Source organism: Daphnia carinata, chromosome 4 (assembly GCF_022539665.2).
Source record: "Daphnia carinata strain CSIRO-1 chromosome 4, CSIRO_AGI_Dcar_HiC_V3, whole genome shotgun sequence".
Lineage (NCBI taxonomy): Eukaryota > Metazoa > Arthropoda > Branchiopoda > Diplostraca > Daphniidae > Daphnia > Daphnia carinata.
In genome coordinates, this window is record NC_081334.1 from 835322 (window position 1) to 860080 (window position 24759).

Sequence of the window (24759 nt, forward strand, 5' to 3'; positions counted from 1 at the left end):
AGCGTTCCGAGTCAAACGGCTTTCCCTAGAACAAAGGGCGACCATCTTGTGTCCGCGGTAATATCTTGTGGGGTACTCAAACAACTTTTTAGGGTCTGCAGGTTCTACTGTTAACTCGTATCCTTGCATGATCAAAATTGCCAATGAAGCGATCTAAAAGTGAAGAACACTCTTGGCTTTTCGATAAAAGGAAAAGATATCTCAACAATGAACATACCAGATGATGTATCACAGACTTCCTTCCTTTGCTTTATTTCGAGGAGACATTACCTGATTTCACCTGCCACTTGATGCTAAGTACAGGGTGCCCTTTACTTCCCACAGATCCAAGTGCTATGAAAAAAAAAAAAACTGACAATTTTCTTGTGATGTCATCGATGGAAGTTAGATTTTTGAACTAGTTATTTATCTCCTTTTCAATATGTACATAGAATGCAAATACAGAAATACAAACTGTGCATGAATTTCTGTCAGTCTAGCCCATTACTTGTTTCAATCTTTTGAGCTTACGATGACATAATATACAGCCATTATAAAAGAAACACTATTTGGCGGGGATAGCGAACACAGAACAAACAAAATTGATTTAAAAAAAAAAAAAAAATTCTATGGTAGTAAAACGTACAGTTAAAAACTGTCTTACAAACACGAAATAAATGATTTAGCAAAACATTAGGAAGCTCTTCCTTGTCAAACAAAAAACTTCTTGCCGATTCGGGAAGCATCGTAGATCAGGTATGTTCTCTGCGTAAAAAAAAATTATTTCTTTTTTTTTTTTCTTTTTCATTTTCTTCGTTTTTTTTTTTTTTTTAAAGCAAGGATGGGGCAGGGGGCACGGATTATGGGATATTTTTATATATATAAACACATCTATCTACCGGCAATGAAAAATAAATCATGAAACATCTCAATTGATTCCACACATGAGCTAAAAAAAAAAAACACATTGACATTTGAATTGCCCTCGACTGTAAAATTTAAATCTCAAATTCTCGCTAGTTGGTTCATTTTCCTGAGACATGGCGACAAGAGCGCGCTCGATGAAGTGTGAACACGGGGAAAAAGGAGTCGGGGGGAAATTTCTGAAGGTACAGGCAAAATCAGCTCAGCGAACGAACAACTGAGTTTCGATCATGCTCTGCGTGAAACTATGGTCTTTGAAGGGAACGTTATACTAAAGAAAGAAGAACCTGATTTTCGAATGCTAGCGAGGCAAACATTTAAATGGAGTAAAAAAAAAAAGGGCTACATTTTCCTAATTCCATTCTAACGTCCATCAATGGCGAAACGTTCACAGATCAGGACGCATTCGAAATGGCGCTGATTTGTCGCTTGCAAAGCACGTAGCTTTCAAAACAGAGGACATTCGCCTTAGCGTCCTATACGGCGGCAATGTCATCTAAATAGCAAGAAATAAAAAAAAAAAAACACACGAAAACAAAATACAAGCAATCGCGTAATAAAACTACACGGCGCATTCGAAAAAAAAAAAAAAAAAAAATCAAATGAACGTTTTAAATGATTCGAGCTAAACAACTTTCCCCTTTAACAGTTGTTATAGTTCTGATAGTTTTGTGTGTATCTACAATAATGGTAAGGACGTGGCTCTGATTGTCCATGAAATTTCCCTCCCTATTCCCACAACCGTATTCTTCACTAAAGATGAATGAATAAAGACGGACTTTATCGATTCAAAAGATGCGTCGGCTATCATCGAAAAGCAGCAGGATGAGAGAGCAAAGTTCTTCCCCTTCTGGCATTATAAACAAACCGAAACGATTAGGCGTTGGTAGGCTGGGGCAGCTACCGCATCTGCATTTTACACTCGAATTTTTCTCAATCCTATTTACATCAGCAGGAGAAAGTCGTTGGAGCGTGTAACGTTCCTTTTCAAAGTACTTGTGCGGTACACAATACGCATAAAAAAACAAAAAACAAAAAACAAAACAAAATCGTATAACGTGAATGTGGCTGCAAGACGTGGAGGGAAAGTTAAACTGCGTTACACCACTCCGTTATCTTTCGGTTTTCAATTTTTGCAGCAGATCAATTCAGCTGGGTTGGTATCATGTGATCAACTTAAAAACGAGCTGCCTCCGGTCATAGCCCCGCGACGATAGTAGGCACAGCTTAGAAGTCCTCCTAAATGAAATGAAAAGAAAAAACAATTTTCAATATTAGTATTCCGAAATTCCATCATCGCATTTTCTTCTTTAATGTTTTCTTTTTTTTTTTTTTTTTTTTTTTTCACGATTGGCTGAAAAAACAAGTCTGGTAATAGCAAAGACGACAAATGGCTTATGTATTCGAGGAGGGCGATCAGGTTGGGATGAACGTGAGAAAGCTAAAGCATACGTCTGTGGAAGCTTCATTTTTTACTGGTTATGTAACAAAACAAATGTTACGTGTTTAAAATTCCCTGTGATTGTGCAAGCAATGCGGTCATAGTACGGTCTACGCACACGTAAAACAAAAAATAAAGCTTAAAAAAAAAAATGCGGGATGAAAGCCACGATGCTAACCGCCCTACCCGCAATAAAATGTGCACATGCCTACGCCACCATTTAGGAATGCTCTAATCTGCACCTCATCACGTTTGGGGCGGCAATCATAAAAATTTCTACAATAGTTTTCACTGTTGAATTCACGAGAAAAAGAAAAAAAAAAGAGTTGCATAAAACTAAAGAGCGATAAGACGACATACAGGAGCTGATCACGATAAACGGCGTTCGTGATAAACGTTAAATTATTTGATTATACTAGTGGCAAACTCTATGCCCCATCCCCATCACCTAAACATTCCTTTGCCCCGACTATGCGACAATCAGTGCGACGTTCTTCTAAGGAAGTGGGGGTCAACAAAGACGAGGTGTTAAAAGAAGAAAGCGCTACCCGTCCAAAGCATTAGAAAGCCCGGTATTATAACTAATATGCAAAACATAGAATAGCTGATGGCGCTTACCTTCGTTAGTGTTTTGTTGGTAGCGGCAAGCACAATAGCGGATAGGTAGTTTTAAAACCAAGCATGGCGTGTTAGTTGTTTGGATTGAAAATAATAATAATAATAATAATAATGTCGCGATCAAAACATTTTTAAAAATCTAAAAACATTAGAGCTCTCATCATTCCCAATTTGTCTTCCCCCCCCCCCCCTCCATTGTTTTTAAAAAATTTTTTTTTTTTTTTTTTTTTTTTGGCCAATGTTGCGTTTGTGCAATCTGTTTTTTTGTTTATGATGTGTGACTTGGATGGTGCGTGTATCTATCGTACCCAGGATCGCCCAGGTGCCAGAGCTGCTAGAGAACACAACGGCGGCGGCTGCGACGACACCACTGAGGAAGACAGAGTGCCACCGGAAGCCGGAACAGACGTGGACGATGTACCGAAATGAGCCATATTATTAAAATCGCCACTGTTGACTGTCGGCTGCGTGGCGTGGTGATTCAGGTGGTGCTGTTGCAGGTAATGGTGATGATGGTGTTGCTGCTGATGCAGTCCGAGCTGGTACTGCTGCTGCTGGTGCTGCTGTTGCATCATTTGCTGATGCTGACTAAAATTGAAATCCAGAGATCCGTCCATGCTGAGCTCATGCTTAATGACTTCGTCGACGTTACAATCTTCGAAGCCACCCTGCAGCGAATCTAGATTCAGATCCAGGTCGTTTGGCATCAAGCCGGATACGACGCCGTTATTATTCAGCACACCCATAAGGTGGCTCATGACTTGAGACGGCGTTGGGGTTGTCTCCGATTCGTGACGAATGTGCTCAGGCGGACTAGGGCTGTGGCTGGAGCTGTTGTTACCCTGAGCTAGGGCGGCCCGCAGTAAACCTGAGCCACTACTTCCGATGGCGTTGCAATTGTTTGTCGAAGCCAAGTTGACCAGCCCCGACTGCGACGAAGTGCAGAAACGTCCCAAGACAGGAAGGCCGCTAACGTAGCCAACGTTGCTCAGTCCGCTATTGCAGCTGTTGTGACGCTGCTGTTGATCCAGCAAGTGAGGCGGCGACAGCGAATGCAAATTATGGGACGGAGATAGACCCTGTTGGTTTTTCGTTTGAAAATCAAATGAATTAAAAGACATTTCTTTCAACTGATTGATCACGATATATACCTGCAAGGTGGCCATCGAATAAGGAGGCGGTGCATCGTTCGGCCCGTTGATGATCCTCTGCGGCTGCGGCGATCGTCCCATTCCTGAAGACACTGCTCTTCCCGACGACGTGGACGAGGATGAAGAGGCAGAGCCCCCTAGCGAATGATAATCCTGCTGGGATGGCTGCTGCTGGCCGGCGTAAGGTGACGCGTAGCTGGCCTGATGGCACAAACTATAGCCGTTGCTGTTCGTTGCCGACGAGGCCGACGGTGATTGCTGCTGCCGCTTTTGCTGGATGTTGGCCGGCGAGTTGGTCGATGACTTGGAGGCGGCCGACGGGGCCAGAAACCCATTCTCGCGGATCTTCATACTTTCCGCGATATTGTCGACCAACTGATCCGGATTGAAGCGATCGTTGCCGCCACTTGTTGGTTGGCCGTAGACGTCGGCGGTGGAGGGGTAGTCTTGAGGACTCCACGGGCTGTCCTGTACTTCGGATTCCGGTACGGCGGGAATTGGTGAGAGACGGCCGATAGAGCTGGCATTGGACGAGGCTCGAGGTCGGAAATCACCCGGACTCAGCTGTTGCAACTGATAGTGCGGATGGCCACCGTGCGAATGCGACAGCGAGTGGTGAAGTTGCGGCGATTCGGGGAACATGTCCAAACCCTCGGAAACGGAAGAACTAGGCGACGGCGTCGTCATCAAACCCGCTCGTAACGCTTCAACCTGTTTTAACATTTGATTTATTTTTTAAATTATTATTATGTGCTACATCGTCGTCGATTGACGTTCAAAATGGATTGGGTTTTTCACTATTTGTTCCCCGACACAAAGAAAATTGCGCATTTGGTTGGAATTCTGGGAAAAGGGATCCCTCCTTGATTTGAAGGGAGGACATTGTGTTCACCATTTTATGAGAGGGTAATCAGGGCCGGTGAAGACTGGCGTCACATCACCGGTAAAACGAAATGCAAATAGCTTTGAATAACCGTACAGAGAAGGAACAACGTTCACGTTCGCTTGCACAAACAAGAACGTCTCGTTCCATCATGTTCGAAGCACTTGACGAACGTTCGTCACTCTAAACGAACAACGACGTCGTCATCAGCTCGTCCTCATCACGAACGATGAATATTCACCAAGAGAAGGAGGGAAAAAAAAAAAAGGGTGGGATGAAAAAAAAAAATAAATCAAATGCCACGTTTTGATTGGGTGTCAACATCGAATAGAAGGAATCTTAACACGGTCCATAGTTTTTTTTTTTATCAAAGTCGAGATGAATGGAAACGAATGAATTTCGGAGCTGATTCAAACTTGTTCTGCTGGCTATCATTTAAAACGACTAGCGTTTGTAATTAGAACGACGAGCATATGCTTTCCTACATAATCACGAGCATTTGTCCGATAACCTCTGCGGACCCAAAAAAAAAAAAAAAAAAAAACCTTTCGATTTTTACTAGAGCAAAAAAAAAAAAAAAAACGAGACGAGACGACCATTCAAGTCCAGAGTTCATCTGTGATTTCTTAGCCAGTCGTGGACTGAACCTAAAGCCTCCCCGACGACTAGCGTTTGTTTCTCGAATCGCGTATAGCCTTGCGCAACAAGACACTCCTTACATTTCATCAGTGTCAACACTTCAAAAGCCACGCATTCAAAAAATTACATCATCCAAACAATTTGCCTTGAATTGCAAATCGTCCTAGTAGCAAAGCCATCCTTTCAATAAAAATCTCTGAATAAATAGCTTCATTTTTTACATCTATTTTGAAGGTAAAATAGAAAAAAACAAAACAAAAAATAAACAAATAACTATCTCTTGAAGAATGCGATTGGTCGTACCTTCTTTTTGACTCGTCCTCGCTTCTTCTCGTATTTGGAGGTCTCCATGGAAGTGGCTCGGCGACGGGCTGATTTTCCTGGTTTGGCATCCGGGTTGATCATCCACCACGACGATTTGCCAGTCCCCTCATTTTGCACCCGCATGAATCGGTTGTGCAACGATAAATTGTGGCGAATTGAATTCTAAAAAAATGTTTCAAAAAAACAAAAACCAAACAAAACCATTTTTTAATTGAATTTTACATCATTCGTAGCCATTTAAATATTGTTATTGCTCTTTCATTATTCTCCATCAAATAAAGGCAAACCCTTTCGCTTTAAAACCTATTTAAAATCTATGCTTACAATAAAATGAGATTTTTTTTTTTTCTTTCGAGCACCATTTTATTACTCATCCCCCTACCAGTTCGCTGATGAGCGAACTACCAGTTTTTTTTTTTTTTCGATGAAAGCGGAAGGTTTAAAAAAAAAAACCTTTGCTCTTTTCAGAACCTCTCGGCTAGGGAAAGGGGGAGAAGGTGGGTAGTCGGGAGAGAAGCGAGATTGATTGATGATTACAAAAGAGCATATAGGAGAAGAGAAAGAGAGAGAGAGAGAGAGAGAGAGAGAGAGAGAGAGAGAGAGAGAGAAAGGAACTGCGGGAGTAAAAAAAAGAGCTCGCCATTTTTCCTGTCGGTTTCAATGGCCGAACAGCGGGAGAAGAACGATCGCCCGGCTAAGACCAGCAGTGCTAACTTTGAAAATAGTGAAAGATGGACTGTCGTCGGTAGTGGCAGGTCGTTTTTTTCATTCCCGTATTCAAAAGAGATCGACCAGAGTAGAGCAGACAGGCAGACGAGAGAGAAAAAAAGGGTGGGGGGAGGGGGAGGCTAGGAGCTTTTTACATAGGAAAAAAAAAAAAATGATAAGGCGCAGCCCTTTTAATACCAAACGATTATGAAAATGAGATCAATGGTTATTGCAGCCCTGTACAATATATATACTTTTAAGGACGGAGTGGGCTTGAAGAAAACTCTCTCAAAAGACGAAGATGAATGAAATGTCGAGAGTGCTGGCTCCGTCGCTGAAACCTGGCCCTCGTTTGATTAATGATAACTTTGATTCTTCTTCTTCTTTGCTATACCACTATACACATTTTATTTTTTTTTATTTTTTTTTGCTTTTCTTCCCTTTAACAACTCAATGTATAGCAAACGATGTTGAAAACTTTGCTTGAGAAATGGTACGAAGGCTTGTAACAAACGTTCTCGACGAGTGGATTCAACATCAAGAGAAAATGAAAGCGCCAGACACATCAAAAAAAAAAAAAAAAAAAAAGAGCGACACGAGTCCAGGAGGGCTCGATGGGGGTCTGATAGTGAACACCTACAAGTTTCATTGCTTGTTGGATTTATCTGTAATCAAAACAAAGACGAGTCTCCCTCTCACCCCACCTTTAGCCGTGTTTGATTCAAAGTGTATCGGATGGATTGGGCATTCGGACACTAGAGAATCATTTAAAAAAACAAAAAAAAAAAAACAATTCATGGAACACGGGATTTTGTTATGACCTTAGCTGACTGAGACATCATGTTTCAACATGAAAAATATTAAATCGCATTTTTTTTTTCTTCTCATTTCAACGGTAACAATTCCCTCCGCTTTTTTTTTTTTCTTATTTCAAAGGAAACCTTCAACGCATCGTTCATCACTCAGATTTTTTCTTCTTCTTCTTCTTCGTATGCAGCAAACGCTGATATTTTAGCCAGACCAGGATAGGGGTGAGGACAAGAGGGGGAGACGGGCGACAGTGAAAACTATCCATCAACTCGGCCTGTCCTGATTATTTTTGCTTGCATTCATTTCCTGGGCCGAGCGTCGACGCGAACGCGTAAAAATATGGCAGATCGTAAACCTGATATTCATATATAACCGTGCTATTTGGGTGGCCATCACTCCCTACTCAATAGGAATATTTTTTTAAGAGGCACGCAAGTGAATTCGACCGAATGGAGAGCCATCGGACTTGTCCACCGTGATCAATGAATTGAACTATTATATATTAATTTTTTTTTTTTTTTTTCGTGTACCCTTCCAATATTTTCGTGAACCCTTTCTAAATTTAATGGAAAAAAAAAGGAGATTGAATTAAACAATAAGAATGTAAAACGTTAGTTTGGCGGGGTGGGTACGTAGATATGATTGCAGCTCTCGTTGCGCGAGTCGATCCCAATAAAAAGACGTTACCCGATTCAGACTAACAAATACATTTTTTTTTTTCTAGGCTGTCCAATCATAGTGGTGTTTTTTTTTTGTATGCCTGTTTCGCTTTATCGATCTGACGAACGACGTCAATATCAGATCTCATATCTGCGAAATGCGGTTTTGACGGGCCAGAAGGAGCAATAAAGACATTTTTTTTTTTTTTTTTTTTACTCAATCGAAATTTCAACCCAGGTACCCGGTATTCTTCATTCTCTTCATCCTCGTGCCATTTCCAAAACATCCTTTCCCCGCCAAGTGCCGGAAATCGAATTTTTCAAAAAAATTATTTGTGTAAATGCTACTTCTATGCATAGATGGCAGCACCGGAGTATAATTGACAATAAAAGATAGAGAGAAAAAAAAAAAGAAGAAAAACCAGAGTCAGGGCAATATGGTAGAGTTGACAATACAGTTCAAAAAAAAAAAACGTCGAATAAAAAAAAAAAAAAAAAAAAAAAAAAAAAGAGGAAGGAACGACAGTGTTGTTCCAAAGTCTAATAGACGCGTCGAAATGCATAGCCGAGAGAACGGAAACCTAACGGGAAGGCTGTCAACATGATTGCGCTGCCCGCGTATTCAATCAATCAAGTGGCGACGGAGGGGAAGAAGCCCAACATGATCGGACGGAAGCTGAACGAAAGCTCCCCCAAACAAATTTGTATTCGTCTTTTAAAATAAAATAATAAATAAGAAAAAAAAAAAAAAAAAGAGGGTACGACGTAACTTGTACGAATCACGAGTTCACTGAATTCGCCCGAGCCCCGTGTAACGCAAACGAATAGGAGAAAGATGGACGACACTAACCAAAAGTTGGTAGCCTCGTCACTATCGATAAGCAAACACGCCTACGGACTCGACCCTTCAACCTTAAACCGCAATCAAAAACAATTTGTTTTTTTAAATGAAAAAAAAAAAAAAAAAAAAAAAAAAAAAAACTCAAACTAAAGCCACAACTTTGCCGAGCTCAGGCGTTCCAGATCTGATTTCGATACGCACAAAACTAGAGCTACGTCGACAAAGTGTGTTAGCTCGTCACATCACGCGCACACAATTTCCTATCTGTTTTATCAATTTGGCCAAAATTGAACGACCGTTGTGTCATTGGGTCCACGTGCCACATGTGGCACGTGTACGTTTCAAGTGAGAAAGAAGGAAAAAAAAAAAAAACCCCGATGTATCCAGGTATTTTCGTTCGTTCAACTTGACACACGCGGGAAGGGTGCGTACCCACCGCTTAACGGCCCAACGGAATTAAATAGCAGCTCTAACATACTGTACTTAACTCTATTTTTTTTTTCTCTGTACTTGTTCGGCAGACCCTATAGCACGTGAGTAAATAAAAGCGAGAACGATCGAAGCGAAAAGTACCTGGAAAAAAAAAAAAGAAACAGGTGGATCTGCGACTAACGCGGCCACATGTTGCGGTGACGTAAGAACAGGGGGGTTGGTACCACAACCAACGGTACGCATGTTGCGCCCTAAGTACGCATATCCATGACCTATTCACACTAACCCAATAGTATTTTTTAGGGGGGGGGGGGGGGGTTGACCCTTTCGAAACTTTTGAGGGATTTAACGGATAGAAAAAAAATATAAATAAATAAAAATTTTAAAAAATTGGATGCAGTTCGTGAAACGCCTACTGGGGACACGAACGGATAAGATAGGCCGTCTCAGATTTTGCCTGGACATCAGGAAGGACAAAGGGGGCATTTTTTTTTTTTTCTTTCGTTAAATCTTTTGCCTCCCTTTTTTTCTTTTTCTTTTTCGACCTCTCATTTTTTTTTTTTTTTTCTGTTGGGGGCTATTCCTAGGCGCCTATCGCGGTGGGCCAAACAAAAAACTAGGTCACTTGTGCGGGTGGGGGGCTATGACATCGGGCCGATACAGTTCATTCCTGCCGCCCTGATTTTGGTTTTTTTTTTATGATTGCCGTCGAATCTGCACCGAAGAGGGCCAAGTCTGCCAATATAGACCTTCAATTTCCAGCCTTTTTTTTTGTGGTCTTGGTCGGAATGATTGTTGCGGATATAAAAAAAAATAAAAAATAAAAAATAAGTAAGAAAACGGTGCTTTTTTAACTCCCCTATACGGGAAGGCTATTTCCCTTAAATCTCGCCCTTTTTATTTTGGTTTTTACTCGGTGCCAGAAATTCGCACTTTTCAACATGTTGCCTTTTGTCTTTCATGACTAGCCGACAGACGAGCAAAAGGCAACTGGAACCGCCGTCGCTTTGATCCATTTGTTTTTATGACGATCTCGCACGACATGTTAGCGGCCTATGACAAACCGGTACGACCTTTGTTGACCTCTTCATTTCTACCGTTGCAAAATCCAGGCCAAATTTGATTGGGTTTTTTAAAAACCTGCTTTTAAAAAGACCCCCGGTGGGTTTTTTTTGTTTTGTTTTCTGTCCATCACGTACAATTGCATAACTTCCATAAATGAATCGAAATAGAAAAAAAAAACAAAAAAACGAAAGAGAGATGGGTTATTGGCCGCACGTACGACGTGTTGGACAACATGTGACTTTCGCAAACAAGGTTGCACGCCATCGTTACGAGCCGATTAGAATTCGAAATGATTGCGGTCCAATGAAAATAAAAGGAAACGTAAAAAAACAAAAAAAACAAATCATTTCGATTGATAAGCTTTGAAATTTGCTTCGTCGTTGGGACTGTTCAAAGTTATAGCAATCGATCTTCATCTATCGCCGTGGTGAGGCAATCGTTAAGCCACGTGCCGATCAACTTTGGCCAATCGTCTATTACACTAGCGCGTCGATGTAACGCACTTGTTTACATCGAATCAACAAAAAAAAGGAAGAACTATTGGCCAGATGATTAAGAGCTTTCGACTGATTTATCGCAAGAAGAGAACAACGTCCCTCAAGAAAACACGAAGCAAGACAAGACGAATTTTTCAAAGAATCTGACACGGCCGGCCTTGATGATTTTCATAAGAAGCTCGAGGTCGATTTCAAAAAAAAAAAAAAAAAAAAAAAAAGAAAAATCTTGCACCGACTTTGAGATGCAGGAAATCGACAAAAAAAAAAAATGAGGAAAGGTCGAAAGACACGCCTAGGCGGAATCTTCTCAGAAGATGACCTTATAACACAGCTCGCACTTCCAGGGCTTATTTCTTCTTAATAGACCTTGATAGAATAGACTTTTATTTCCCACTCTCTGGCGAACACATATATGTATATATATTTTTTGTTATTGACTTAAAAAATCGAAATGTAAATCCTTATTTAAGTACTCCAAAAAAACAAAAAAAAAAAAATTGACCCTGTTCTCAAATGTGCCCAACGTGACCGCTAGGGGTAAACATCTAGGGCTTTTATACAGTATATATACACATATTTTTGTATACAAGCTGTTAAACAAGACGAACGTTCTATTGGAAAATTCTGAATGTACGACACTCGAATAAATAAGAAGAAAAGAAAAGAATGGGATAGAATGGTATATACACCGGACCTCGTACATGTAGTTACAGTTGATTAGACGATATGGTGAAGCACATCGCGTCCGGACGGAAGAAGGGTGAGAGAATGAAAAGTTGCAGTAATCCACACTTCCGCTACAGCAACAAAAAGGAGATTTGGCCAACTCTTTTTTTTCTTTTTTTTCACAATTTTTTTTTCCCCCCTCTCTTTTGATTTTATTTTTTTTCTCACTCTTTCTTTCGCCCACATATGCTTGTAAGAGTCTCTCTCTCTCTCTCTTTTTAGCAAACGATCTGCCAAAATGCGAAGGGGGTGAATAGAAAGAAAAGAGAGACCCCTCTCTACTTCTGAAAAAGCAGAAAAGGGGTTACAGCAAAACGAGAGAAAAGAAGAGGGGGTTGCGAATTTCACATCCCCCTCTTCTTTTCTTCTGTTGTATGGTCCCGCCAAATCCCGCATGGTAACCAACCGATACAACATCAATGAAGAATAGAATTCTTTTTTTTTTTTTTGAAAAAAAAAAAGGGGTGGTTGTCGCCCTCGGGTAGGCTCCAATATGAAAGCAAAAACATCAGATGTGACCAAAAAGCGCAAAAATGGCCGCTGTGCTCATCTACGTACCTCACTGCAAATCAAAAACTCGCGACACTAAACGAGAACATCACGTCACGAATCGCCTCTTTGACACAAAATTTTGAAAAATGACTTTTTTTGATTTTGTTTTGAAATTTTCAAACGATTTTCAAAAGATGCAAGGCAAACCATATTAGTCATAGGATAAGAGAATGTGCGATGAAGCCTTGGGTTTGTTCACCTTCGTTTCGTGAAGGGCATTCATGAAAAGAAGAAAACCATTTGGCATGTTTCTTTTTTTTTTTTTTTTCACAGAGAATTGAAGCTCTCTTCTCTGGTTTTTGCTTCTCTTCTCCCTCCCCCCCCCCCCCTTCATGTCCGAATTTAACCCCGTCGGTCGACCTTGGTAACGCGTCGGTAACGCGTCGGCGGACCGGTCGGCGAACCCCTTTCGCTAAAAATTCTCCTTTTTTTTTTTTTTTTTTTTTTTTTTTGGTTTTGGCCATCACCCTATGTGTTCGTTTCTGTTCTTCATTTTTTTTTTTTTTTCTTCTTCTTCTCCCCCCCCTCCCTTATGCACCACTCTTCACCCCTACCAGCACGCACATCCCCCCTCTTTTTTTTTTTTTTTTGCAAGTTTCGGCGAATAAGCAAAAGAATTTCGGCACAACACGAGGGTTCCAACCCTCCCCTTCGTAACCAAGTACGGCCGTTCACGAATAGAATTCTCTTTTTTTTTTTTTTCAGAAAGAAAGAAAGAAAACTCTTTTTTTTTTTTGCCTATTTCCTAAAAAACGTTTGGTATTAACGGTGAACGTTGAAGAAGAAAAACAAAAAAATTCCACAAAGGCGAGATGTAGATCAACAGTATCCCTTTTTATTCTTCTTAAAGAAGACACGAATAGAAAAAAATGTGTCATGAAAAAAAAAAAGTAAAATAAAAGATGATTCGATTAGGAGGCTCTGTCGTTGTCGATGCGAGCCATCAGCTAATTAGCTGCTGGTTCCAGCTTTCTTTTTCCCTCTGTCTGTCATGTCTAGCCAAAGCTAAAAAAAAAAAAAAAAAGAACTTCCAATGCATTCCTCGTCAGCATAGGCCATGTTCTTATATATATATATATATACTTATAAATATATGAAAAATTGTAGAGGGGAAAAAGGAAAGAGAAAAAAAAAAAAGGGTCGCTCGATGACCCTATTCGCGACTGCACCTCATTCTCTTTAGGGGTTATATTGTTACTCCCTAGCACACACATACACACACACACACACACGGTATATTGTTTGCGTGTGTGTGTGTGTGAGTGGGAAAATGGCAACTCTCCCTTCGCCAATTCCAGGCGTTTCGCCATTCTTAGAGGGGGCTTTTGTAACCCGATCTGACCCTGGATAGGCCCCAAACCACCCTCTGGGTTCTGTAATGGCCTCTTCTTGTGTATAACCCCCTTCTTTTTCTTTTTTTTTTTTTTTCAGGGACGAAGGGTAGAGCCACTGTAACCCTCCCCATAACCCTTTTGCTTTCTTCAGCATCTTCTTCGCCAATTCTTTTTTTTCTATTTTGCAGGGCTGTGTGTGTGTCGTGACCCTTTCGATGACCTCGTTCTCCACCCCCCCGTAGGTATACAGGCTTTACTCGCTTCTTTTCATAAAAAGTAAAAGGGGAAGGTATTCTGCACCTTTTCCACACACACACACACAACTGAAGGATATTATTATGATCAAAAGGATTTTTTTTTTAAGTATACGAGATTATAATTTTTTTTTTTTGCCTCCCTCACCAAAACATAATTTTAAGTCTCCCAGAAGATTTCGAGGTTGTGAAACGAGCAATCGGCAAATGAAATCACAAAATTATTGGAGGGTAGAAAATCCAGTGGCCTATCCTTGTAGATCAACGAAAACAAAAATGAAGATCACAATCAAATATGAATAACAGTAGACGAACGGTTTCATTGACTCAAAGAAAAGAATTCGGTGTGGATATTAAGAACCCCGAATGGTAATTGGAATCAACGATGGCGTGTTGGAAAAGAGCCTCGGCTCTAGTAACCGGTCAAACATCCTAACACGTTTTTTTTTTTTTTTCAAAGCCACTCTTTTGATGTATTCAATCGTTTCTTTTTAGAAAACAAAAAAAAAAAAAAATTAATAAAAAAAAAAAAAAGGGAGAAAGACACTAGATATGCACGCAACGCATTTCTTGCTTTCATCATCAATTCATGGTTTCCATATCTTAGCGATCGAATAGCAACGCACAGGAAATGACGATCCGGAGAATCGAATCCATTGTCTATTCCGTTATGGCTGTCATACGCCACACACACACCGATTCATTTAAATCAAGTACATTTAAAATATACCTGCCAAATTTTTTTAAAAATAAAGACATACGTCTTAATCCAGAAGTCGCTTTAAAATCAAAAAAAAAAAAATTGAATATATTAAACGCGAGTGGCGAAAGACGTGAGACGCAAGGCAAGCCCAGATAGCGATGGAAATGAAAAAGATATGAAAAAAAAAAAAAAAAAAAACTACACCGCATTAGTTTAGTTCTTTTTGATAGGTGCCGTGACGTCACAACGACCATTGCCGGCGCCATCTCTGTAAAGGAGCCTGTGGCGCAAAAAAATACACACACACATACACGAAAAAAAAAAAAAGGAGAACATCCAAACACGCGTGACGTCACGGCTTCTTGGAGGCAAAACCTCCAAGGCCGCTCCACACTTGTACACTCGTCTGTCACGTGACGGCTTTCTCATTTTCACCGTGGCGGACGCCGACTTCTCTCTCACGACCCAACGGCGTCGAATACAAGCTCCCCCCCCCCTCCATCCTCCGTATGTTCTCTGGGTTTTTGTCTTTATGTTATTCAAATGAGGACCAGACGTAATTGTTCAGACATGTCGTCGTTAGTACTATTACGCAACAAAAAAGCATCGATCGTTGACCTCCGTTCAACACTGGACGGAGAAGATAAAACAATCAAAATTTTGAAAAAAAAAAAGGTCCAAAATGAAGATGTTCAACAAATTAAAAAAAAAATTCGAAATAGAAAAAAAAAACGGCGCTTGTTTCGAATGTTCACGTGAATCCACATCGTTTCTGTGTGTAATCAGTTACTCTATCAACAGATGAAGGGCGTCCTTATCATCACGCGGGATTCGACGTCATTGGTTTGAAAGGCTTCAGACGAAATAAAAAATGCATTCCCGCACCTTTCCTTACGCCCACTGCCGTCTTTTTTTTTTTGTTTTGCTTTTTTGTTTCCTACATCCTAAATAAATCAAATCAAATGGACGTTACCTTCCATCCTGCCGAGCTGTTGCTGTCGCCTTTATCTTTAAAGTAGGGTACGTTCTGCACCATCCAGTCGTAGATTTGCGAGAGAGTCAACCGCTTGTCAGGCGAACTCTGGATGGCCTGCGTGATCAGATCGGCATAGGACATGTTACCCCAAGCGTTGCGTCGGCTGGAATTCTTTTTGGCTGCGGCCGCTGCGGCGGCACTGGCTGCCGATCCGCCACAAGAGCCGTCCAGTAGCTTCATCGAGTCAATGGGGCCGCCCATGTTGATGGCCATGCCGCCAACCATTCCGGCCATGCCAGTGCCGCTTGCGTGACACAACGAATCCACATCGCATGGCTCCTCTTTGATCTCGACGTAATTCTCGGGGCGGGGTAACGGCCACGTGTTGGATCGAGCCCTTTGCTGCGGCTCAAAATTCGAATCCAAGTCCAAATCTAAATCCAAATTGTGATGAGCCATTTTTTGTTTCGATTGCTCACGTTAACTTTGACACACACACACACACACTCACACGCACGTACACATGCACACACACACACACTGAGCCCAAAAGAATCAAAGTTGAAATTAAAATATCGCTGAGTCACTGATCACGTTTGATTCTTCAATGTCATATTCTAAAAAAGGTTCTTGTTTTTCGAAATTCACGAAAACATTCACGACACTATCTCACTTTCAGTTCGATGAACGTTTTTTCGAGAGAGAGAGAAATAAGACGGGAGTTTTGATTCGAGTCACACACCCGGGCGTGTTACGTCTGTTGAGCGTATGGCAACACGGACTCGTTGGCGCGCCATAGGGCAACGCAATCTGAACCCCCCTTTTTTTTTTTCGCTGATTTCGGTCGAAGGTTATTCGCTGCCTTGGTCAAGTTCTATTTGCCTTGCTCGTTCGCTCTCGTTTTCGTGAAAATGCACGCGGCTAGGTAGATTACGTGTTGCCCGGCAGCGTAGCAACATGAGGATATTGGCAGTGAACGCAGACGATCCAAGTGCGCACACTCGACGCAATCGTCAAATGAAAAAAAGGAAAAAACAAAAACAAAAAACAAACAACAAAAACAAATGGTGAACCGAAAATACACGAAAGAGAGAGAGCAACAGCAGCACACGGTGGCAGTTGTCCGATGTATCGTCTGGGCTCAGCGAGAGATGGACGCGCACTGAAGCCGTTCGGTCGCACTTGGGATTTTCCACAATTTGACACACACCAGTAGAAAAGCATTACACACCACTAGAGGGCGAGGGGGCGGAGCCGGCCTCATGAAAAAAAAAAATGGAGGGAATGAGCGAGAGGGCCGTTCCATCAACAGAGAACGTTCTGTATTCCACTGGGCACTTAACTGTGCAGCTCTCGAGTGGTAGGTATGGGCGCCAAGTTCCGGCAACCTTTTTTTTTTTTTTTAACACCTAGGCTCACGAACCTATTCACGTTGAATGATTTGCTGATCATTTCCATTCATATTTTACAATTCCAAACGTTCGTTTCTTTTTTATGCGCTAAATAAAAATTTTCTTTTTTTTACGTTCGGCCACGCCACATTTTTGCAGAAGGTCTTCAATGACTCCATTTTGCCGAAATGAACAAGTCGAGAAAGAAAAAGTTGTTTCATTCGATTTTTTCGGCCCAAACTGCTGAGTTAAGCAGTGGCTAAAACAGCTAGTTTTCGGTCGCTTAAACTCGTTCGATGCTGTTCACAGTTCTTGGCCAGTCGAAAACGTGTTTTTTTTTAGGGCGGCGCGGAGCGCGGGCCTTCAGCCAAACGGCCAAGGTCGAATTACTGCGCATATCACAACTTCCCTATCCTTTCTATAAACCACCCAACTTACTATATACACCTCCCACCGTATACTCCTTTCTTCTTCTCACCCTAAAAAAGCTCTTTTTAAGCTCTTAGCAATGGCCCATTATCAAGGCCGGCCGTGTGTTCCGTCCCACACACACTTACCACACACATTACATACACGTTTATTGATAGTATAGTAGCTAGACGGAACGTATACCTATTAGTACGATGTCTTTCCATGCAGAGCCATCTGGCGGATGTGATGATCGGGACCGCGTGGCGTGAATGCTGTTTAGGAAAGGGGGGGAGGGGGGAAGAAAAGGCGCCATGGCGCTAGTTGCTATGTCACCTCATGGCCTTCCGAAATTTTTGGACTAGATATTGGCACATCGGCCGAAACGGGAAGTACACTGGTTTTCATGACATGTGACTGGGTACGAATGATCTCGTCTAGCATAAAGCTTTTAATCCTTTCACGCCGCATGTTTTTTTTCTTGCTGATTTCTCTTACACGTAGGCCACTATTTCGCCATTCAACGCGCATCGTTGCTGATGGGTTTTTCGTATTCACTGGCTGACGTTAGGACTCCAGACATCGTGGCGCCACTCTACTACATAATTTTCTGTCTTCAATGTGTTGTATTTTTCTTCGATGTTAATTTTTAAAAATTACGATTCAGGAAGTCAACGTTGGCTTTAGGTCAATTCGCGTACGTCGTTCGTCGGAATAGGTTTCGTGCAAAATCCCCTCGTGACAGACAGCCTTGAAATCCCCATTAGTTCATCGAGCAATAGATGGCGTTGAACGCAATTGGACATCCCGTCAGAGTAGCTTTCGAATGGACCCCGTTTATTAGGTGAATCAAAGCTCGTTGAACAGATTGTATTTCAATAATGAACGACGTTTCTTTAGTACGAAATGGTGCTTGACAACGCCTACCCGAAGATGAAGTAGAACTCTGCGCATGCGCCGTAAAAGCCTCTGTTCTTGAGCCATCTCATGGGATTCGCGCAGCTTCTTTTTATTTATTTATTTTCTTATTAGATTTTTTCTCTTCATTTTTATTTTTTTCACATAGAAAAAGTAAAGATATCACGGTTTGGTACAGTTATAGATTAGACGACTATCATGTTGCCATACCAACCGCCCATTTCGATAAAAAGGAAAGAGATCACGTCTCGATGCCCTCCAGCTGGACGACGAAATTTAAATCCCTTTATAGAAAAGTTCGCTAAGCTCGTACTTTCCAATATTCTAGTCTACATCTGCATATAAGGGCATTTCTCTCTTCATTTGATAAAAAAAAAAATACCATTGTTATCGACAATCATATTAACTCGGACTTACTGGGAAACGCAACAAGCTTCCAAGTGCGTAACAAATCCCTCCCCCCCCCAAAAAAAATAAAAATGCATTACCTCATTAGCTTATGATTAAACGCCAAAAAAAAAAATTGACACGAATAAAGCGAACAGTCACTTGCTAGAGATTACAGAAGCTTATTAGACACACTGCGACGATTGTACGATAACCGACAAATGTTGCCTCGAGCAGCTGTATCATAACCGGGTTAAGGAATATATGCGGCAATCGTGTAAGGAATCGCCTTGCCCCAATGGAGAAATGAATATGTCCCTCCAATCTCTTCCGGCCGCAGTCTGCTGCGCCATTACGACTTTATTGATAGAGGCCAAAAACTTGTGCCGCAGATTGAAATAAAAAAGAAACTGCTTCACTGGAGCTATAGACTATTCCAGGAAAAGTTAGCCAACTTCAGTTGGCAGATTGATTGCTGTTTGCCGAACGTAAACGCCCGTTCAATAGTCGCCTCTCGTTTCCCTCCAAAAAACTCCAGAGTCCATGGAAATTCGACAGCGGGAAAAGGATGGGCGGAACTGGGGATGGGGGGGGGGGGACGAATCATTTGAACTTTTGCTTCCGGGCAACCACACGAATTTCTCTGCTTCACATACGGGATTATTATTTTATAGTCTGCTGGAACCTGTTCTCTAATTGAAAGAAAAAGTTTGTGCGGCGGGAGTCTGAAGTGAACGAGAAAATATGGCAACATGCGGAACGAACAACTCGATTCCATTGATCAAAATAAACAGGACAAAGTCAAACACATGGTGCATAGTGTACAATGTCTTCAGTAAGGCGACAGAGTCGGGAGACAAACGGCCATACAATGTCGACAAATGACGCGCACTGGAACGTTTATCCAATTTTGAAAAGACCCGCACCACGTACGGGCTCTTTCTTTTCACGCTTGCCTCCCCTCCTCACCCTTCCTGTGGTACGTAAGTTTTGTTTAGAAAAGTAGGGAGGAAAGGGTGTGTATGCAAAAAGTACGTTGATGGATATTGCGCCCGATGCAAATGAGCCCAAGCTGTTGATAACGACGTCAGTCGAGTTGCCGTGGCGAGGAGAAAAGTAACAGCTGGTGATGGAGTCTTCTCTTAGTTTCTTTTAATTCACAGTTCGTTCACGTTCGAAAAAGAAGAGTTTAGGGCAAGAGCTTTTCGTGTCTCACAAAAAGGAAAGAACTTGTTTCCAAAGTGTCTCAGGACTCTTGGGCATCTTAGATCGTCACACGGATTCTATGACATAGTGTGTGTTTAAGAAGCGAAGGAGAGGAAAAACGGGACATAATCACGAAGAAAGCTTTTTTTTTTTCGGTGGGGGGGGGGGGAGGGGGTCTAAGAAAGGTGTTCACCAACTTGGTAACGAAAGTTTGCCCGGTTGCTTTTCGCGTCTCCCAGCATCCCGGTCTTTCGAAACTTATATGGTCTACGACGGCGCATCAAACTTGTTTCTCCAATTGGCCGGCGTTTATATTCTTCCCCTACTCGATTCACTTTGTCCAAAGGCAAAACTTTGGCTTTCAATTGAAAATACGCATCTACCTATCTCCTTCCAGTTGGGGAAAAAGAAAGTTTTTTCTTTTTGTTTAATGCGGTACAGGAAAGTACATCAAAACAAACCTCTTCATACTGCAAATTATATGAGGGTTTTTAACGTTTCTGGCTACACGGGTTGTCTCAATCACAAAGATTTTGATCTGTGAGTCAATTGCATATTAAAAGTTGACATATTGGAAGTATAAGATATTCAATTACAATTTGATACATCACAATTGCCAAAAAATGACAACATTCCGTAACGAATGAATGGTTAAATGCATTTGCCTTGTATGCATGTTTAACAAATCGTTTGTTGCCGTTTTACGGAGGTTGGCTTAACAAACTGGTAGCGGAATTTGGATTGGAGACCAAAGTTGTGTGAACGCGTCTTCACGAATCTGCGTCAAGCCTTTTTTAATCTCTACACGGTTGTTTTTTGGTTCGTACTAACCCTGTGTTTGGATATTGCACAACCAACGTAAAGATAAAGAACATTTAAACAAAGTGATAACGAAGCACAGCCTGGAATTTCAGAGATAAGATGTCAGTATCAAGTTTTGACTTCAGTACAACTCGATCAATTGGTAATGAATAGGCAGGCTTTGCTTTTGCACGGCTTGTGTTGCATTGGACCACACCTAATAGCCGCCCTAATTTCTCCCGTTTACGATATCAAATCGTGGTACGATGCCATCGCTGCCATACCAATCGTCCTTTCGGTATGCATAGCTTTACGCAATAAATTTTTCTTCCGTGGCATCCTTCACGTCGCCTGCATCCTCCTCGGCATTATCAGGTTTAAAAAGCTTTACGAAAGCGTCTACGCACCGAAAAATTATTATAATTACCTTACGATTTAGCCAGGAAGTGTCACGTCAACCACGCAGCATTGACTGGAACCAACTGGGAAATCCGCAATTTATCCCTATCTATTTGTGCACGACACACGTAATTAAAGGTCCATAAGTTATTCGAATCCAATTTAGGTAAGCTTTGGTTGAAATTTTTAATCGTATACCCCGTTAGGTATAGGAACTTGCGTGAAATTATTTCCGTCGGCGGTAGTCATTAACTCTCCCAACAAATACACGGCCAGCTGGAGAGACTACGTAGGATGGAGCATGTCCATTCTTTCCAGTGTTTACTTTCTGCAAGAGCCAAATATCTACCGAAATAATAAGGTTTCAATTTTCATTATTACTAGATGTTCGATCTAAACAAAATAGGGGGATAAAATTATTTACTTCTTTCATTTTCAAATCAGGGAATGGCCGAGTGGCGAAGGACATTTGCCCAGGTTGAAACACTTCACTGGGCAGGATTAGCTTTGAGTGCTTCCACTAATTTTGAAGCGTTCGGGTGGTTCTTCGTTCTGTTTAATTCACTCCAATCGCTTCTAGCTCATAGTTTCTTTTATAGCTACACCGATGATCGTTGACGTTGAAATACGAACATAGGGAAACAAGCAATAGTGAGGAGGTAGTATTATAAGAGAAGTATTTTCTATGATACTTACCGACGGGGGAAAATTCGAAGCTGAACGCACAAGTGATACGAGAGTTAATGTAATGGTTCCTCGTGACTTGCAAATAGTTCCAGAAATATGTTTCAATTGTGGTATAGCGACGTCATTCTTCTTTCAATTGAAAAATATCGTGCTGAAAAATCATGTAAACTGGGGATCACATTCTCGGCATTGCAAGTGAGCCAATTCCTTACCGCTAACAATAAGCTAACCAAAACGAGAAATTCTTACATAACTAACCTGTAAATATGAATTTGGTAACATACCATTTGCTCATCCATGTCGATACCTCGATTCATTCCTCCCGTTCAACGTTTATCAAGTTTTCATCGAAAGAACACATCCATTGTTGCAAAATACAAGTTTTTTCGAAAAGCAAAGAGTATTTTTCCTGTGTTTTGAAGTCAACACCGGCTGAAATCAGCATGTGATGAAGGTGCTAGTCTTTGACGATCTGTGTGTGACTTAGATGAACAAAAGATACCACAATGCACTGAACAACTCACAGCAGGTTGATTTCGCACACAACACACGGTTAATCGTACTCTTTGTAAATTTAGCTAGATGATACGAAGGCGATATCTCTCAATTGAAAAACCACTCACTTTTATTTCAGCAAAAATTTTGTGTCCCGTCTGGATGGGAAAACTGCTCGCCATCTAGTGACGAATTTTTTAATTTGAAAATTAAATGTTCATGAACCCTAGTAGATGGCGAACTGTAGCCAAAACCTCCTCACCGATAATATTTTTTGTAAGCGGGTGAATTTTTACCTCAAATGGATAATGATGTGATCAAAGATTAATTTGATTAGGAAGCGTCATACTGGTAATTACGGCTACTTCATAAGCTTTTTTAGTTAAGTTAACGAAGGAAATGTATGGCTGAACCAAACTGCTCTTGAAGATTCACCTTTGAACACTGAAAATGCAGCCACTGCTGATGCCTCAACAGCCTGCACTACCCAAGGTGGACACTTAGAGCAGCGAGCGCCAAAGTTGCATCGGTGGTTTATGGAAGTTCAAAACCAACGAGTATAGACAAGAACTTAAATGATATAATTATTGTGGTGGTTGTTTATTTACTATCACGATGGCTACCTGATCATTCTGCTTTCTAACGATGCAATTGTGAAAGCTGCACCCAATGAGCCGAAATCCGAAAAGGATGTTATTGGCATAATAATAAAAGTAAAGCAAGATGGCAATATGTTTTTAAGAAGGAATTTTATTGATCGAAAGCAAGACAAATTGGGAATTTCGTGTAGCAGATAAAAATGAAAGTTTTGTTTAACAGTGAAAAATTCAAATAGGGGAGAAAGCAATGAGAAATTTTGTTTAGCAGATAAAAATTAACCCTTGATTAGCTCCTTTCGCGTACACACGCACTTGCAGAACTGGCCGATTCATTTAAGGATAAAAATCCCCCCTGACGGTAGCTTCATCACCGCCATGGAGGTGAAAACTACCTGTAACCTCTGCCATCACTACGAGACAAGCTACTCCCGTAGTGGTCTCCTTCCGGCGGGTGCATGCAGGTGGGAGATGGCAATATTGCTCACCATCTCGTCACTTGCATGCAAACGTGTACCATGAAGGAGACAATTGAAACAGAAAAGGTTGCATAAATGGTAGATGCCACGCACGGCAGTGAGCAACTCCGTCAAGGGTTCTTCGACCAGTTTCTTCAGATAGCGGCCGAAAAAGACATTCATCAAAGGTTAGTACATACAGTATCACACCGAAATGGAATTAACAATAATTTTGATTAATTGTTTCTGCTATGTACAATGAAGAAAAATTATGAAAGAGCTCGAGGAAAATACATAATCAGGCCGAAATAGAAGATACAAGCAATTTTGAGTTACTGTTTCTGCTACGTTTAAATAGAAAACAAATGAAAGACAAAAAGTGCTCAACGAGCTGACTGCTTTACAAGGGACACACTCAAACCGAAATCGTATGTACAGAATTTAGATTTTCAGTTTTTTTTTTTTACGAAAAAAAAAAAAGAAAGGGAAAAAAAACGCTTAATGGGCGGGTTGTTTTGCGGAAGCTGCGGCCTGTTGTGCTGCTCTCTCCTCCGTCATCTTCGCCAAACTTCGCAGGTAGTTTTTGTTCCAAAAGATCATGGTTGGATATTTCACCTGAACAGGTGGAACAGGGGCCGGTGCGACTGCTGCACCTTGCTCGGGAACTACCACTTGTTCACTTTCTGCGGGAGGAACTTCATCGTCACTTTCGTGCTGGATGGGAACTGTAGAATGTTCCTCGCCAGTGGATTCCACAGAAGGTTCAGGTACGGGAGCATCATCATGAGGTAGGGCGGCCAATGGTAGTGTACAACATGCTTCATCGGATGTAACTGCAGCACTCGCTTGTTGCAGGGCAGCTCGCTCAGCCCTTTCCTGCGCTCTCCTTGCCAAACGTCGTTGGTAGCTTTTGTTCCAAAGTGCCTTGTTTGGATTTTTCACTCGACGGGGTGGAACGGGTGCATCTGCTACTGCTGCCCCTTGCTCGGGAACTACTTCTACCACTTGTTCACTTTCTGCGGGACGAACTTCGTCAACCCTTTCGTGCTCGATGGGAACTGGAGAATGTTCCTTGTCAGTAGATTGCACAGGTGGGACAGGCACGGAGGCACCATGGTCAGGCAGAACGGCATCATCATCAGGTACAGAGGCCAATGGTTGTGTACAACATGCTTCATCGGATGCAACTGCAGCAGTCGCTTGTTGCTGGGCCAATCTGTCCGCTCGCTCTTGCGCTCTTCTTGCCAAACGTCTTTGGTAGCTTTTGTTCCAAAGTGCCTTGTTTGGATTTTTCACTCGACGGGGTGGAACGGGTGCATCTGCAACTGCTGCCCCTTGCTCGGGAACTACCTCTACAACTTGTTCACTTTCTGCGGGAGGAACTTCATCGACGCTTTCCTGTTGGATGGGAACTGGAGAACGTTCCTCGTCAGTGGATTTCACAACAGTTGGTGCAGGCACTGAGGCACCATCGTCAGGCAGAACGGCATCATCATC

General features: G+C 41.7%; 2 protein-coding genes and 1 long non-coding RNA gene across 4 annotated transcripts; 2 read left to right on the forward strand and 1 right to left on the reverse strand.

Annotated features, from left to right (window-relative positions):
* Positions 1–2008: 2008 nt before the first annotated feature.
* On the reverse strand, positions 2009–16630 carry LOC130694756 (forkhead box protein O-like). Its single transcript, XM_057517838.2, has 5 exons — positions 15514–16630; positions 5939–6121; positions 4114–4824; positions 3271–4041; positions 2009–2142 (listed from the first exon to the last, which is right to left on the reverse strand). Exons 1-5 carry the CDS (start codon positions 15973–15975, stop codon positions 2131–2133), a joined length of 2139 nt encoding a protein of 712 aa, XP_057373821.1. The 5' UTR covers positions 15976–16630; the 3' UTR covers positions 2009–2130.
* Positions 16631–16798: 168 nt separating this feature from the next.
* Positions 16799–17935, forward strand: LOC132087878 (uncharacterized). Of its 2 annotated transcripts, XR_009420756.1 has the most exons (3): positions 16799–16876; positions 17547–17736; positions 17820–17935. It is a non-coding gene; the product is annotated as an uncharacterized LOC132087878 (long non-coding RNA). The 2 variants fall into 2 exon arrangements; XR_009420755.1 differs by lacking the exon at positions 16799–16876 and having other exon boundaries at positions 17265–17736.
* Positions 17936–20793: 2858 nt separating this feature from the next.
* LOC130694795 (uncharacterized) lies at positions 20794–22061 on the forward strand. The gene is made up of 4 exons (XM_057517900.2): positions 20794–21002; positions 21067–21164; positions 21233–21387; positions 21471–22061. The coding sequence occupies exons 1-4, from the start codon at positions 20794–20796 to the stop codon at positions 21642–21644; spliced, it is 636 nt and encodes a 211-aa protein (XP_057373883.1). The 3' UTR covers positions 21645–22061.
* The last annotated feature ends 2698 nt before the right edge of the window (positions 22062–24759 follow it).